Source organism: Delphinus delphis, chromosome 5 (assembly GCF_949987515.2).
Source record: "Delphinus delphis chromosome 5, mDelDel1.2, whole genome shotgun sequence".
In the NCBI taxonomy this organism is placed as follows: domain Eukaryota; kingdom Metazoa; phylum Chordata; class Mammalia; order Artiodactyla; family Delphinidae; genus Delphinus; species Delphinus delphis.
In genome coordinates this window covers 56,062,969-56,080,368 of record NC_082687.1, presented here as the reverse complement: position 1 = coordinate 56,080,368, position 17,400 = coordinate 56,062,969, and the positions used below count along the sequence as shown (strand labels likewise).

The 17,400-nt window shown below is 34.8% G+C and overlaps 1 protein-coding gene across 1 annotated transcript in view; it reads right to left on the bottom strand.

Moving 5' to 3' along the window:
• The window catches only part of EPHA5 (EPH receptor A5), a 318,271-nt gene that overhangs the window by 46,377 nt on the left and 254,494 nt on the right, over positions 1–17,400 (bottom strand). The window contains exon 9 of the mRNA XM_060012452.1: positions 1,984–2,049. Within this exon, the coding sequence (XP_059868435.1) occupies positions 1,984–2,049 (66 nt within the window). The remainder of the gene's footprint in view (positions 1–1,983; positions 2,050–17,400) is intronic.

Sequence of the window (17,400 nt, the reverse complement as noted above, 5' to 3'; positions counted from 1 at the left end):
AGCTCAATTAAAGTTTGTTTCTTTTGCTTTATTTTGTTTTGTTTTACTAAGAATGCATTAAAAAATTCTGGCTTTTCCATAAATCTTTGCACACAAATTGTTAACATTTTATTGGGTACCTAAGCACATTTGTGGCTCAATAATTTGTTTATTGTGTATACACACACACACACACACACACAAATACACATGCACACACACAAACACACTCATTGAATAATTGCTGACATTATTTGAAGAAAGATGTTAGAAAAAAATTGTTTTCTTAGGTTTCCTGATGTCTGATTTGTGAAGAAAATGTTCCACCTTCCCTCTTTTCCTCTTTTCTTTTATTTCTTCACTGCATAAACTCCCTGAAGTCAACTACACAGTAGAAAGAGATACCATTTTTTTAAAAAAATCAAGCAATTTAGATCCAGCTAAAGTTAGTTTTCATCAATACTTTCTAAGTCACGGCTTTATAAATGTTCATACACCCATATCTTTGAGGTTTAGTTCAAGGTATGTCTGGATGTCATTTTTCTTTTCTTTCAAGATGTAAATTCTGCTTATTCTGCTTCAGTGATTTATCTCTTATAATAACCAAATTTGAGAGTCAAGTAGAATGAGCAATTCAGTGACCATTTTTAAGTTTTTCTATGGAGCAGTAAAAAAATAAAGTCACAGTTTCAAGCCATTTATATTATACTTCATTTATACCATTTATACTTCAAGTATACCATTTATACTTCAGCCTTTGCCAGGTCTCAGGGCTGTTTTGTTTTTGTTTTTAGTCTGTCACTGAAGCCCTAGGCTCATACAAGAATTTCCTAAGGTAAATAATTTGGAACAAATCTGTACTTTCATATTAACTTAAAAAAATGTTCAAATATAAAAATTTCAAAAGATTGATAAAAAGATCAACAAATCTTATTAATCTGTGTTTGTTTACGCTCTCTTGTTCTCAGAAGATCATTGGTATCAATTCCACCACTTCTCACATCTATGCATGCATGCACTCTCATTCACACCACAGTTTTTTGAATCAACAAAAATTAATTTACACCTAGAGAACATAAGTAACAATTTTAAATGACCCAAGGCAGCCCTATAATTCTCTAAAATGCATTCCATCTCTTTTCTTGGCAAATTTTGACTACGAATAACAGCTCAATATAGTAGTAGAGGGATTTAGACTCCTTAATCTAGACAGAAATTATCTGGAATATTTCATTTTTTTACAAGGTAGCTCACTACTGTGTAGGAGAGTTCCTCTAAATCTGTGAAGAGTGTTCTTTGGTCTTATGTTCTAGCCTATAGTTTCATAGCTATAACCCAGATATATTTAGGATTTGCATTTGTAAATAATTAAGACTATCCCATTTGGACACTGATCCCAAAAATGTGCATATCTTTTACTTAAATGGTATCAACCTAGGACTATCACTTCTAATATCTGAAGTAACTCAAGCTTAAAACTATTAAGTAAACCATTTAAAATTAACTGTGGTTCTGTTCTCCAATGCCACATATATCCACAATGATTATGAAAACAGAAGATCCTACTTAGGTTATGGTCACTCCATGGGTCTGGGAGACAGAAAAGGTGACTTCACTTTGACAGAAGTGGCATTCTACTTCCACGTATGATATGGTTTCACTCTTGATGGAACAACAAAAACAGTGACATGTTAAATGTAAAACAGATGTTATGATCTTACAACTTCCTGCTTTAAATCAGGACCACAGTAAAAGCCTTGGAAGAGAAGTATGAATGCATGACTTAGGGGTGATATGCTATATGCATATTTTATTTGAAAGTATCCATTGTGAAATCACTTAAGATTCTTTTTTGGGACTCAGTTTCAGTCTACTCTTTTGTTAAAGCGTAACTTGAATACTAACTATTAAAATGTACACAAATGAAAAAAAAAAAGGAATGCTGACGATAATACATATAGGTGGGACAGCACATAGGAGTGAAAGCAGGAGGGGAACACTAACCATATTAGGCTTGGATGGGCAACAGCGCACAGGGAAGAAGCCCTTCCACAGCCACAATCGCAGCAACTGAAAAGCAAACAAGAGAGCCCAAGATAAGGAAGAGATCCCACTCCCTCGATATAGCTATAAAGACACTACGAATTTAGACAGGTGTCTGCTTTGCTTTTCAAAAGCAAAAACTCCTAAATGCACACAATTAATTTTCCCACAATGCTTTTCAAATTAAGAAGTATTTTATGGGTTTAAGAAATACAGAGCTGTATTACATAGTTATTTTTATTTCACTTAAAAAGCTTATTTGGTAGGAAATATAATGAGCCAATGTATTTGATTATCCAATTAAAACAGACATACAAATAAAAATGTAAACATTTGAATATTTCCTCAGAAATTCCTGCAAAATTTTACTCAGAAGACGTTCTAAATAGCACTGTAAATAAATGTTTTGCATAGAGCTTAAAAATTTAGGATGGAGAATAATGCCTTGCTCATTTGACCCACTGATTTCTTATAGCAGTGGCATCATTTATCACAGACTATTGAAAATGTTATGCTTACATGACTTCTCCAATCATTTGTGGAAAGCTGCCAATTTAACTTTAAATTTTCCGATTTTAAAAATGCGTCTCCATAATATATTTGCAGAGCTATTGTTATATTTTTTAAAAAACAACCTATATATAATACATGCACTTTTCTGGATACTGCAAGATTCAATATTCTTTTAAATTTTCCACATATTCATAGTAAAAAATCCAGAAAATACCAAGTAAATTGTTTAATATATTGTACTTTATTGCTAGAAACCAAGTAAACTAATGGCAGAATATAACATAGAAATTATTTAGTGCTTCAATGCATTCACTTTCCAGTATAGTTTATAAATTGCACTTAGAGTGATTTCAGGAGAACTGTGGGATGAGCTCAGTAACAGTACCACACACCAGCAGGCCAAGACTTTTATCTAAACTCTGTCTATTTTGAACTTTAATTACTAAAAAATGTACCTAGTCTATTTTATATCAAATAAGGAGAAGAAAATACAATATAAACATCCAATATATTTGGGAATGCTAATGAAGGTAGACAAGTATTTCCAAATTAAATTCCAATGGATCTTTTTCAAGGAAAGATAGGCAATGTTCCATATATTTTCTTTGGAGTATTGACAATGCTTTAATTTTTCCACTACTAAGTATCTGAGAATTTGGCTGTCACTAAAATGGCAACTGTGACATTTATTTCCAGATAGACTATTTGTATTTTAAAGACTATGCCAAATAATTATTTTCACTCTAGAGATATTGGAAGTCAAAGTTACAGTATATCAAATTGTTAAAATACTTATAAGAGTAGATAAAGCATCTGTAAAAACCTTTGGCAAATCTTGATATATTTCCTTATAATTACATTTATTTCATTAATGCCTTAATTACTAATATCTTAGATATGTTAACTTTTCTACTGCTTCTGTTTGTATCAGCACTCAGATTTGGGGTTGGTAAACTATGGCCCATTGGCCAAATCTAGCATACCACTTATTTTTGTAAGTACAGTGCTATTGGAACATGGCCACACTCATTATTTATTGTTTATGGAGTCTTTTGTGCTGTTGCGGCAGACTTAGGTAGTTGTAACAGAGAATGTGTAGCCCGAAAAGCCTAAAACATTTACTATCTGGCACTTTAAAGAAAGTTTGCCCTCCTCTTTTTTTAAACTATTAGTTTTGTGAGATGAGGATGATTCCTTGACCTTTTTTTCCATCACAGTTTAAACATAATTAATGACACATAAGTAGTTTCACTGTAATTGGTATTACCTAATGGCACAATTATCTCAATTTACTGATAGTTATTAATATGGAAAGTTTGCATAGATGTGTTAATTTTGAATAGCACAGTTCCAACTCAATAAATAAATGATAATAGATTGTTGACAAATGTATACAACTGTTTCTCAGCAGTTAAAAAAAGATGATGTCATCTCCTAATAAAGTACAAACATCCTTCTAGTTGAGTGTGCACAGCTTATAAACGCATGTAGAATTGTGCATAGGAAAGCAAGAACTGCACTGTGATTGGCCATTACCTATAAGGATTTGTTTAATGCTTGATCAGTGTTCTAAGACTCAAAAAATACACTAATGATTCCAAAAATAATAACATTTTATTCAGTCCTTTTTAGTTGAAAAAATATAATAAAGCTTTTGTCTTACAAATTAGTACATATACACGCACATACACACACACATACAATTCACTATAACACCAAATCTACAAATTTTAGTTCTGAAGAATTTAACTCACCTTACCTATCATTAGATTTCAAATTTATAGTTTTTAAAAAGTTTAGTCAAAAAATCTGAAATCTTATAAAATCAAACACTCCTACTTTTTCTGAGTCATTGCTTTAGATTTGGTACTGATGCTTTCTTTGACTTGTTTTAAGATGGCATAAATAAATACCCTGGGTAACTTAGTTAACTTCTTTGTGTTTCAGTTGACAGCCATAAAATAGGGATAATAATGAATTCTATCTCATAGGTTTTGTGAAAATAAAGTGAGAGAATATATGTATTCACTTAGATCAGTGTCTGGCACTGATGTACCTGGGAGAAAAGCGGTAGCTATTATTCTTAGTAATACCATAATCAAAGTGATAGAATAGATTCTCATTATTTCAGAGAAATTTATTTTTTCATGATCCATATACTATTACCATACTAAGTATTTCCATTTATAACACAACTAAATATCTAATTACCTTCAGACCAATTCATATAAATACAGATGGCCAATGTAAGTTAAAAAAATCATTTCCACAAAATACATTTTCTTGGGGTTTAGTGATCAGAGCATACTGTTCATTAATATGTCATTGAGAAAATTAAAACTGAAGCTCCTTTTCTGTGAATGTCTGAAGTGGAATAGTAATCCCCCAAATTACTCTTTTTAAATTAACTCCAAGGATGCTGTCACAATAAAACTTAGACACCAGATGGTATAAAGAACATGTTCTTTCCTTAATCAATAAATACTCAAAGTACAGGTTGAAAATGCTTACAAGTCTCAGAGATAATTTAGAAATAGAAACCAAAATGTGCTAGAAATAGCAGCCAATCTAATTTATGTGAGCTATGGTTCAACAAAGTCCATCTGCATTCCCATAAGATTTTAGCACCTGGAAGCCTGTAAGTGACTGCATGCAGCTATAACAAGATCGTTATTATCAAAGTTTAAACTAGGTTAGCCCTTCTGGACTTAATATCAAAACTGTAGACCTTTGTTTTAAGAGATATTTTGATTTGTCCTTCCGAAGATTAAAATATGATAACGGAATCTTTCCAGATCCAAAGAAGATTCAAATGAAATTACTTTAGCCAGGTCTTACACAGAATTGATCAATATATGTACCAAGTGTGTCAATGTAAGTAAGATAACCTCCCTTCTACCCAAGAAAGGTGATTATAACTCTAGGGAAGAAATTCTCAAAGATAATAGATCAGAGAAGTAAGACTACAGGCTGTGGATAAATGATGACTTAAATTCTTAAACAGAGATCATACAAGTGGATAAGAAAAACACTAAGATCCCAAAAGATAAATGAGAGAGGCAGAAAGAGTAATTCTGAAAAAGAAGTATTTTAATTAAATAGAAAGTATTTTCAGTTTACTGGTTAAAAAAAAGAAGAAAATGAAAAGGTTGCATAATTTACCTATTTTAAATAAAACAATGACAACAACAAAATTGGTGGTACTTAGTGCTGGAGAAAAGACTGTAGTTTGTGCCCTCAAAGGTCACAGTGAAAAGTACCACTGGTACTTTAGAAAACAATCCTCCAAAACTTATTAAGAGTGATAAAAATATCCTTACCTTTTGACACCACTGGGTAGCAAAACAGTTAAGATCATGGTAGTCAAATTAAGAGCAGTCCTGGATGTATCTACTACTAAATGCATAGCTTTTGGTAAACTTGTTATTATGTAAATGAGATAAATAGTAGAAACTATATTACATAGGATTGCTTTGAAGAATGAGTTTGATTATAAATGTAAAGCTTTCTGCACTGTCCTGGGCTCACAGTCTGCACTTAAAAAGTTTTTTTTTTTTTTTTTCTTAAGATGTTGGGGGTAAGAGTTTATTAATTAATTACTTAATTAATTTTTGCTGTGTTGGGTCTTCATTTCTGTGTGAGGGCTTTCTCTAGTTGCAGCAAGCGGGGGCCACTCTTCATCGCGCGGCCTCTCTTGTTGTGGAGCACAGGCTCCAGACACGCAGGCTCAGTAGTTGTGGCTCACGGGCCTAGTTGCTCCGCGGCATGTGGGATCTTCCCAGACCAGGGTTCGAACCCGTGTCCCCTGCATTAGCAGGCAGACTCTCAACCACTGTGCCACCAGGGAAGCCCCCTGAAAAGTTTTTTGTAACTGGTATTATTATAATAACATGGACTTATGGCAAAAAGTGAGGTGTAGATAATATGCACGAGTCTGGCTACAGATTTTAAAAGAACCAATGACCAGCAGTTAATAAAATCTATTTGTGGAGTCTATGATGCAACGAAATTAATATGGTATAATATTAAATTTTTTAAACTTTAGGCAAAAATTACTGTGCAGAGAAACAAAATGAATGCAAAAAGTATATAAAATCTTTAAGAGCTACTGTGTTGGAGTGTTTCATGAATTTGCATTTTTATGAGACAATTTTAATTTCCCTGATTTCAAAATTTTTTGTGGTTATTCCACTTTGTAATTTTAAGAAAAACAAAGAATTCAAATAATTCCAATTATGTTGCTGATCACAATATACTGTCATTTACACTGTATCAGTTTTAACATGCTAAAAATAATTTAAACATGTAACAAATATTTACAACAAAAGAAGCTTAGGTTATTGTTCAGTGGTAATTAGCATTGACAGTGTTGTTTTATACATTTGTTAAAATATCTCATAATGCGATACCTTTTGCATCTGTGTCTTTATTCTTATTCTTCTTAGATTTATTACTGATTTCCTGATGAAGCTAGGCTAAAACTGAAAATATCTTTTGCAAAAACTAGGAAGGAGATACGCCTCAGTCCCCATACTTCTGACAAAAAGGCACAAAATTATTCCACCCTCCAAGAGGAGGTAATGTAAAATGGCTGGAAAGAGGTTTGTTTTCATTTTTGTTTTTGTTTTCGTGTGTTTTTGAGTAACTCTGAGGGGAATCCCCATCTACAAGACATGCATAAATTTATCTGTGCAATCCAATCAGTATTCTCAAGTCGTAGTCTAGGCAAATTGGAATAGGATATAGTTATACACAGTAATTTTAAAATCTTTTCCAGTTGTCTGCTTCCTTCCTATAAAGAGCTTCTTACCCTCACCAATGATTATAGCTGTCTCCCTATTACCCTCTAGGGCCACTTATCAAAAACTGTCCTATCTGAGCACTAGTCCCTGGTAGGTGAGTTTTGAAATATCAATGGATCTTAGTCTTACCTAATCAAGTTCCAATCCTGGCATACTCATATCTTGATGTGAAATAATAAGAAATATATATATTGGTCTCTGCTCCCAGCTCCTGACACAGAACTCCTAAAACTCTTGTTAAATAGGGGTACCATGAGAATCTTTTGTTCTAACTTACAGTTCCTGACGCGGAGCTCCTAAAATGCTTGTAATTTCCTAAGTTACAGAAGAACTAGGAGCATCTCTTGTTCTAATATTTGGTCTTTGACTCTGGATCCTGATACAAATCTCCAAAATCTCTTGCAATTTCCTGTGTGATAGGAGTGTCTTTTGTTCTAATTAGGTGACCCTTGGTGGGTTGGTTGCCAGAAAGTCCAAGTCATGATTAGAAACTTGGAATTTTCAGCCTTACCTCTCATTCTCCAGAGAGGGGAGAAGGGCTGGAAATGGAGTTAATGATTCGTTATGCCTACATGATGAAGCCTCCATAAAAATCCCTAAAATACATCCATGTACTGGAAGGGTAGCACACCTCAACTCCACAGGATAGAAGCTCCTGTACTTGGGACCCATATAGACCTGGTCCTCCATCTGTCTGTCTATCTGTATCCTTTATCAAATCTTTTATTATATAATCAACTGGTAGTTGTAAGTAGGTGTTTCCCAGAGTTCTGTGAGCTGTTTTAGCAAATAATCAAATCCAAGGAGGGGGATCATGGGAACCTTTGATCTGTAGCCAAGTCAGAGAGAAGCTGTGGGTAACCTGGGGACCTATTAGTTGTGACTTGCATCTGAAGTAAGGGACAGTCTGGGACTGAGCCCTTAACCTGTAGGGTCTGTGCTAACTCTGTTTAGTGTCAGACCGAATTACAGGACACCCACGTGATTTCACAGGGAATTGCTTTGTGTGGAAAATATAACCCCAGACATCTAGTATCAGAAGTCTCGTGATTGTGGTAGCAGTGTGAAAGTAAAGGAGAAACACACAACAGGACTTTGCCTTTCTAACACACTTGCTTTCTCCTTCTATTACCTGTTTCAAGCCTGAATAGCTCTATTGTAATATTCATCCTAAAAGTAAGAATCCTGGGACTCGGAGACAGGGAACTGCTTTCGCAAGGTGGCACTCATAACAAGTTGTGGAGGTAAGATGTGGGCACCAGTTACTGCACTGTAGTGTACTGGAAGCACAACTTCTTCTTCCATGTCTTCCAGCTCCTTTCATTTCTACCTCTCCCCCATGCTCAGCTCCCCCTTCCCTCTGTTGAAAATTTAAATACATTTGCATGGGGAACCCTGTTATGAACACTTCTTTCTTCCTTCACTAATAGCTAGTTACCAGCTTTAAAAAGTCTGATAAATTTATTCACAATAAATTACATACAACTAAATTGCCTTTATCTGAGTCTAGCTCTTATTGTAGCAAAATATACCTCATTTTGTTTTAAAGTATTAAAACGTGTGTGCTGTAAAAATACTCAATGATCCAAATTCTACTACATTATTCAAATGCATGTATAAAATAGAGATTAGATCATATAAGTGACTGAGGTAAACTAAATAAATCATACATATTCACAGATTTCTAAAATAAAAACTAACCCCCAAATTCTACAAATCTAAGTGTTCTATGTGCAGTCATCCTTTTTTCTTAAGGACAAAGTCACAAAAATACACAAACAAACAAATTCACTTCAACTTACTCTGAAGACAACTATTAAGATCTAGGAATATCAAACTACATGAAAGTGATACTGACCAGGACCCTGTGGGGCTCCTGGGCACAAAAGCCTTTCTGTGTTCCCCATTTCTTCATTGTATGAAATAGGCTTTATTCAGCCTCCATGGCCTTCCCTGAGTTCCAATGGGCAGGTTCAGATATTGATAGATGCTAATTAGGGAAGGGGAGGGTATGCGGAGACAAGTGAGGAACAGTCAAGAAACAGTAGTGCAGCCTTGGAGCAAAGTCCTGGTTCCCCCTCAAGGGATATATATAACAATATCTTCGAGCTGTTTTGCAGATACTGAAGCCCCCGCCAGGTGGGAGAAGTTAACTGTATGCTGCCCACAAGCATGTAGCTCCCAGACCAGTTGGAACCTGAAGGATGATGATGCTAGCTCCCACAGCTCCCACTTACATCACCGCCAACCAATCAAAAGAATGTCCACCAGCTGACCACACCCTCTTGGAACCATTAATGTAAAACTCCTCACTACCCCCTCCAGGTCAGGACACACAGTTTTGAGGGCATTAGCCTGCTGTGGCCCCCTTTGCCTCGCAAAGCAATAAAGCTATTCTTTTCTACTTCACCCAAAACTCTTTCTCTGAGTTTTAATTCTGTGTTGGGGTACAGAGGCCAGATTTGGCTTCAAAAGCAGAAAGAAAACTTGTGGCAAGTTATCTTAGACTACTCTTCAGTTGGTTTATTCCCCAAGCTATACTTTAACGATGATTCACTGTACTTCTTTTAATCATTCTAATGGGCCAGAGAGATCATTAAAAAACAAGCTCTTCTTTCATGAATGCCACAGGTAAAAGGACTGATACAACTAGCAAACGTTATTGAACATGTTAGATTCAGTTTACTTATGCCAGTATATATTTGGGAACGCAAAATTAATTTCACCAAATACTAACCACCTTTTATAAGCTTTTTTGCTACAGTAAACACAATCATTCTCATTATCTGCAAGCATTTACTAAGAATTGATGTGCTATGTTTTAAGAATAAGAAATTATATATAAAAAATGCTTTCTACTCACATTATATAATGATTCTAAACCTGGCTACAGACTAGAGTCAACTGGGGAGTTTTGGAAAAAGAACAAAAAAACCCACAATGCCCAGGCCTCAGCCCAGAACAATAAAATTAGAACACCTTGCCTGTGGGACACAAGCATTATTATTTTTCAAAAGCTGTTAGTTGATTTTGTCCATGTTGACAACAACTGATCCTATAGGTACTCAATAAACACTTGTATTGAATGATGTGTCTTATAATAGTCTTAGGGGAGTTTACTTAATGAATACAAAGGAAAAGGTTTGTAGTTAGCATATTAATGGTCTGCATGTTAATAAAAACTTCTAAAGTGCCAGAAGGTGCCTTAAAACAATTTGTTCTCTGGTAAGTACTTTAAATAATTCTCCTGCAATTTGTTTACAGTGTTAATTTACATTATCTACAAAGGAAGATTGGTTTGTTAAGTAACTGTAAATTTCATCCTATCCTCTATCTTTTTAATTCACAATTTTTTCCCCCATATAACATTTAACTTTACAGGTTTCCTTCAGTTGCAAGTTCTATGATTAATGACAGATTTTTGTACTTCTATATTTTAATACTAGCTACTTGGATTCTTTAGGAGTCATAATATCTCAAATAAAATAACAAAACAGTAAAACTATTCTTTATTCAGTGTCCTCATTTTGCCCTTCTGAGCTACTGGACCACAGACTTAAAGTTACGTGAAAGTAAAGCTCAGTTTTCTCGAGGCTTTTCTGCCTCATGGAGCTCAATATCAAAAGAACAAACAATCCAGTTAAAAAATGGGTGGAAGACCTAAATAGACATTTCACCAAGGAAGACATACAGATGGCCAAGAGGCACATGAAAAGATGCTCAACATCACTAATTATTAGAAAAATGCAAATCAAAACTAAAATGAGGTATCAGCTCATGCTGGTCAGAATGGCCATTATCAAAAAATCTACAAACAATAAATGCTGGAGAGGGTGTGGTGAAAAGGGAACCCTCCTGCCCTGTTGGTGGGAATGTAAATTGATACAACCACTCCGGAAAACAGAATGAAGGTTCCTTAAAAAACTAAAAATAGAACTACCATATGACCCAGCCATCCCACTACTGGGCATATACCCTGAGAAAACCAGAATTCAAAGAGACATGTACCATAATATTCATTGCAGCACTATTTACAATAGTCAGAACATGGAACCCACCTAAATGTCCATCGACAGATGAATGGATAAAGATGTGGCACATATATACAATGGAATATTAGCCATAAAAAGAAATGAAATTGAGTTATTTGTAGTGAGGTGGATGGACCTAGATTTTGTCATACAGAGTGAAGTAAGTCAGAAAGAGAAAAACAAATATCACATGCTAATGCATATAAATGGAATCTAAAAAAAAAAAAAAATTGGTACCGATGATCCTTGTGCAGGAATAAAGCGGTAGACATAGGAAATGGACTTGAGGACATGGGGTGGGAGGGCGAAGCTGGGCCGAAGTGAGAGTAGCATCGACATATATACACTACCAAATGTAAAATAGTTGGCTGGTGGGAAGCAGCAGCATAGCACAGGGAGATCAGCTCGGTGCTTTGCGGTGACCTGGAGTGGTGGGATAGAGAGGATGGGAGGGATGTTCAAGAGGGAGGGGATATGGGGACACATGTATGCATATGGCTGATTCGCTTTGCTGTGCACCAGAAACTAACACAGTATTGTGAAGCAATTATACTCCAATAAAGACCTATTAAAAAAAAAAAGCCTTGCACTACTATTTACTGAAATGTATGAAGTGAGAGTATGAATATACAAATGGGCAATGATCAGACCAAGTAGAAAAATAGAACTCTGACTCCAAGTCTGCAGCAACCAGTCCAGGAAGGCAAACTACAACCTCTGTAGTAATTGTCTCAAATGGTCAGAACTTTATCAATAAATTTCCCTAATTTTTGTCTGTACTTCCAACTTAGGACCAACTAGAGGAAGCCTAATCAATCACATAGGATGCCCCACTTCTGGTTAGCTCACCTCCAACTACCCCAGGCCAATAACCTCCAATCAGGGCATACCTGAAGCCTTCCTTTTTTTCATTATAAAGCTTTTACACTCCTCTGCCTGCCTTTGGGTCTCTGCCAAATTCAGGTGATGGTGGCTGATTCCCTTGCTATAGCAAGCTCTTAATAAATAGCCTTTGCTTGTTTTAATTTGGGTGTCTTTTTGTTTATTTCCACAGAAGAGATCACCTTTACTAGTTCAATAAAGGGAAATTACATAGATTCATTTTTGCAGTCAACCACTATCTTTGTTCTGTTCTGGCACAATAATAGTGTTAATATACAAAGTACTGAATTATGTGTTTCTCCTGCAGTAATGACACCTCCACTGAGCAAACATCAATTTCCTCCATTTCTAGAAGCCGAAAGTGACTACAAGCTCCTTCCTCTGAACTTCTCCTTCCCAGTCATTTCACAGCTGAATCAGTCTATCTGCAATGCTTCTTCGAGAGGAGCATACGACTAACTTGATTGTGCTTATCTATCCTTATCTATTTTAGGTTTTAATTTATTTTGAGAGGAGTAAAAAGGAAAAAGCAGGAGAAAATAAAGTTGTAAAAAAAGTGATGCTAATTTTGCCAGCTTAAAAAAAAATAGAATATTTACACACAGTTCTGATAGTAACATTTGTTTCACACATTCCTTTGTCTTAATGAAAGTGTAATATTAATTAAAAATATGAGTGGGTCAAAAAAAGGGAAGAGATTATTCAAAGAAATAAGCCAAATATTTAAGTTCTGATTTATTTAGCTCCCTCCATTGTGGCTGTTAAATATTTTTCCAAAGTTGAATCACATCTATCAGCATTAAACTTATAAGGTAGAGAAACCAGGACTAATGTTTTAATTTAATTACATAACTCACAAAAAATTAAAGTAACTGGGGAAGTACACTGAAATTATTAAAACAGAAGGAATGTGTATATTTTGTGATAAGCAAATTATGAGAATTGAATTAATTACGAGAATGATTTAAAAGAAAGCTAAAGGTTCATTTTCATATCGAACTATTCAAATTCCATGTAAATATATTTTGTTTTCTATTAGTATTGGTCAGGAGTACCAAAATCATATATTATGGTAGTTGTGTTTAAAATTAAATACAAGGGTGATAAATGTTAACTATTTTAATACATTATGCACATATTCAATATGTAACATAACAGTGGTTAATTATGATTAAAATTGCTTTATATGCATGCAATGGTGTATACATGTATATGTGTGTGTGTATATATACACGCAAAAGTACTTATGTCAAATATTTATAATTGTGACCATATGTGATTTCCCAATATGAATTTGCCTGAACAAACATTGAAAAATATGGTTAAATTATAATACTTAAACTAATATGATCCTGGCATCAGCTAGAAGAATAGCTTTGATAGCCCACAGGCAGTATAGATAAAAGAATTCCTACATAGACACTTATTTAGTATATGCTACATGTAGAGACCTATAACAGTATCAGGAGAGGGTGATAAACAGTGCTGGTACTTACATAAATCTATAGAAAATATCAATTTAGAACCCCAACCCCATAAAATTAACATTTTTTGTATCCCATGTAAAATAAATATTATTGAAAAGCAAAAAAATCTTGCTACTTCTAATGATATATTTTCACTATATGAAAAGCTAAGATCCCACTAGCATAAATGGGTAAAGAGCATGTACACCTAATTTACAAAATAGGTAATAAAATAGCTAATGACTATATACTCATTGCAAATATATTAATGATCCTATTAAATCTCAAAAATATAAAGAAATTCAATTAAAAACACAGAACTATTTTTTTCCTATTAAATTAGCAGAGATTGACTAGTTTGTGAACCACCAGGCAATTTCATTCACTGTTGGGGGGTATAGTAATTGGTACTATGATTTAGGAGGGCCATTTGTCAATATGTATCAACAGCCTTTAAAATATTCATATTCATTGACCCTTACTTTGAATTATACAAATGTGTTCTAAGAACATTAGAGATAAAAAATAACAACCCCCTTCCCCTAAACCAACACAATAAAAGAAAACAAATGAACAAAACAAAAGGAAAAGCATACGGGAAAGGTTAGATATCAAAGAAGCAATAAATTTTTGCTTTTAAAATATTTCCAATTACGGAGGAAATTTTTGTATTATAATGTTAATCAAAGAAAAACAGAAAACAAAACTATATTAGTTGAACTCAAATATATATATAAAATATTTTAAATATATATGGCAAAATATTAATATTGATTACCTCTGGTAGATATTTATGACTAATTTTTTTTCTACATTTTGTCTTGAATGTTCTATATAATTTTTATCATAAAATTTAAATATGCATACATAAATGAAATAGCAGCTAGTAAGAAATTAGGACAATAACTGTAACCGTGCCAACTATGTAATATTCAATGTAAAAAATCAACTGAAATGTATAGGAAAGGCAGACAGCAAGAGGTCTTGATAAAGTCAAAAAATCAGGATGTTCATCTAAGGAAACGGCCATTAATGTAATCTCTGGAGATATTTTAGGATATAGCTGAAATAGTTCAGCAAGTTGAATATTTGAGGTCTAAGGAGACAAAATGCAGTGTGTGGAAAGATAGAAGCAGGATTGAGAGTGAGTTTCACTTTAGGACATATTGTACTGAGATGACCCCCAGTAGACTTCCAAGCTAGGTTATTTAAGAGTCCTCTTAGAGTGAGGGGGGTTTCAAAGAGTTGGAGATGCAAGAGCAGGATTCAGTCACCCTGGCTTTGGGGAAATGATAAGAACCAATAGGCCAAACTGCATCGGCTCCAACCAGATATTTGAGATGTACAGAAGGACGTTCTATTTCCATTTCCTGCATGAAGATTTAGAAGACTCAGGGCTTGGGTAGAAAGATACTGGGTGGTAAAATAGACATCAACTTGGAATTCAAAATAGCTATTTCCCTTTTGGGGCTGGTGAGTGACAGTACAAACTAGCACAGGTTTGGAATGATTAATTACAAATCTTTAGGACTCCAGGAAAGGCCCAGTTTGTCCTGTCCCTTTACATTCCAAATGACTAGAGAAGAGGTGAATCTAGAAGAGTACATTTGTACATTTGAAACAGCTAGAATAACAGGAGGTCAGAGAGAGTCAGACATCAACATCAAAATAAATCAAGAGGTCCTTATGTATTAGAAAACATACAAAGTCATGCTAATATAGAATTCTGATTCATTATATATTTGTCTCATGAAACTGTGTATATAAACAATGCTCAATATCACTTATCATGTAAATATTGAATTCATGCTGATTTGATGATAACAGATTTTACATCATCTTTGGCATGATGAGATAGAAGTTAGTCATTTGGGTAGCTAAATTTCATCTTAAAGTTTTTTGAGGAGGATTGGACCTATAGATTGACATTTTCCTGATAATTTTACTTGTAACAAATAAAGAAAATCAGAATAATTCTATAAATTTAGTATCTACTGATTAAATACTTATGCTGAACTTAGTATCCTTAAAATGTAGCACTGTGTTGCTGGCACGTATGGAGATCTCACAAACAACTTCATCAGTGAGGATTGGTGGTAAATTCCAGTATATCTAGGAAAAATGAATATTAACATAGAAAATATTTCACTTAATCTTATATTCTTACATTTTTTTTTTTTTTTTTTTTTTGGTACGTGGGCCTCTCACTGTTGTGGCCTCTCCCATTGCAGAGCACAGGCTCCGGACCCGCAGGCTCAGCGGCCATGGCTCACGGGCCCAGCTGCTCCGCAGTATGTGGGATCTTCCATGACCAGGGCACGAACCCGTGTCCCATGCATCGGCAGGCGGACTCTCAACCACTGTGCCACCAGGGAAGCCCGGTAGAGTTTCTTTTAAATGTTGGCAAATGTGTACATCATCAATGAATAGAATCAGTTCAAACCAATGTCTATTAAATTTGCTTCAGGAAAATCAAATGAAATAGGCATAGGAATGTGAAAGCAGCACTAGGATTTCTCAATATCAGAAGCATGGAGGGCTCTTGGAGGTGGAGAAGCAGTGTTTGTGAGATACATGAGAATATTTGAATCCTATGGAATATTTAGTCTGGAGGGACCCTGAAGAGGAGTTATGCAGTTGGTCTAAGAAGGGCCTAAGAAAATCTAAGAAACAAAGAAGCTTTCCTCCACTAATCACCACACAGAGGTCTCAACTTGCCAACTTGATGATAGTTTGCTACTCAGGATGAAAGTGGTAGTGTGGAGAGGAAGCAAAAACAAAAACAAAAGCATCTACGATAAGCTCCCAAGCTTCTGTCTTGCCTTTCAATTGACCCTGAATCAAGAGAACTCATGACCGTCAAGGAGATAAGCAAACCAGTGCCAGACCACAAGAACAGGATGATAAGTCTTTATAGATAACAATTAAAAACATATAATTAAACATAAAATAATAATTAAAACTCACTAACATCATTACCCGCAATACTGATGGCTCAAGAGAGTGGACAATGCCTGTAGACTATTGATGGCAAATGTGTGCCAAAGATCTGATACAGAAAAGTATGTCATTTTTCTGTGAGATTAGAAACTCAGGGGAGTAAGAAAGAAGAAAGAAGCATGGGTGAGAGATAGTAAAAGAATTTGGTAAGCAAGATAATTGGGATATAGTATGTTTTGTAGCAATATAGCTATCACAGCCATCAGACAGATCTCAAGTCAATACTTCCACATGGTATAATAAAGAGTTCAGCTGTTTGAGTCCGAGTTGCTAATCCATTAGAGACATTTATTTCTTTCCAGGTTCATGCAAGTTTAAAAAAAAGAGCACAGGTCTTGAAAAATGTGGCTTTTACCTGGTGTTTAAAATCATTTGGAACATTTTATTGTTCATTTGCTTCATTTCTCAGCAATAATTACATTCCTAGACATGCCTCAGGAAATTGACTGATTTTTTGTTGAATAGATGGTCCACGTTTTGGCATAGGGCAGTGCTATTGATCTTCTCTGTAGAGCTGGCTATCAGGCTCCTATGAAAGCCTGTGCTATTGTGGGCTCTGAGAGACATGGTAAGGTTCCCAGAAACTAGCAGAGTTTCCCGCCAGAGCCCAGCATCTACTGGCATGCCAACATGCTCTCTCTTTCAGGTGGGGATCACATTCTAAAAGAAATGGAGCTTCAGGCA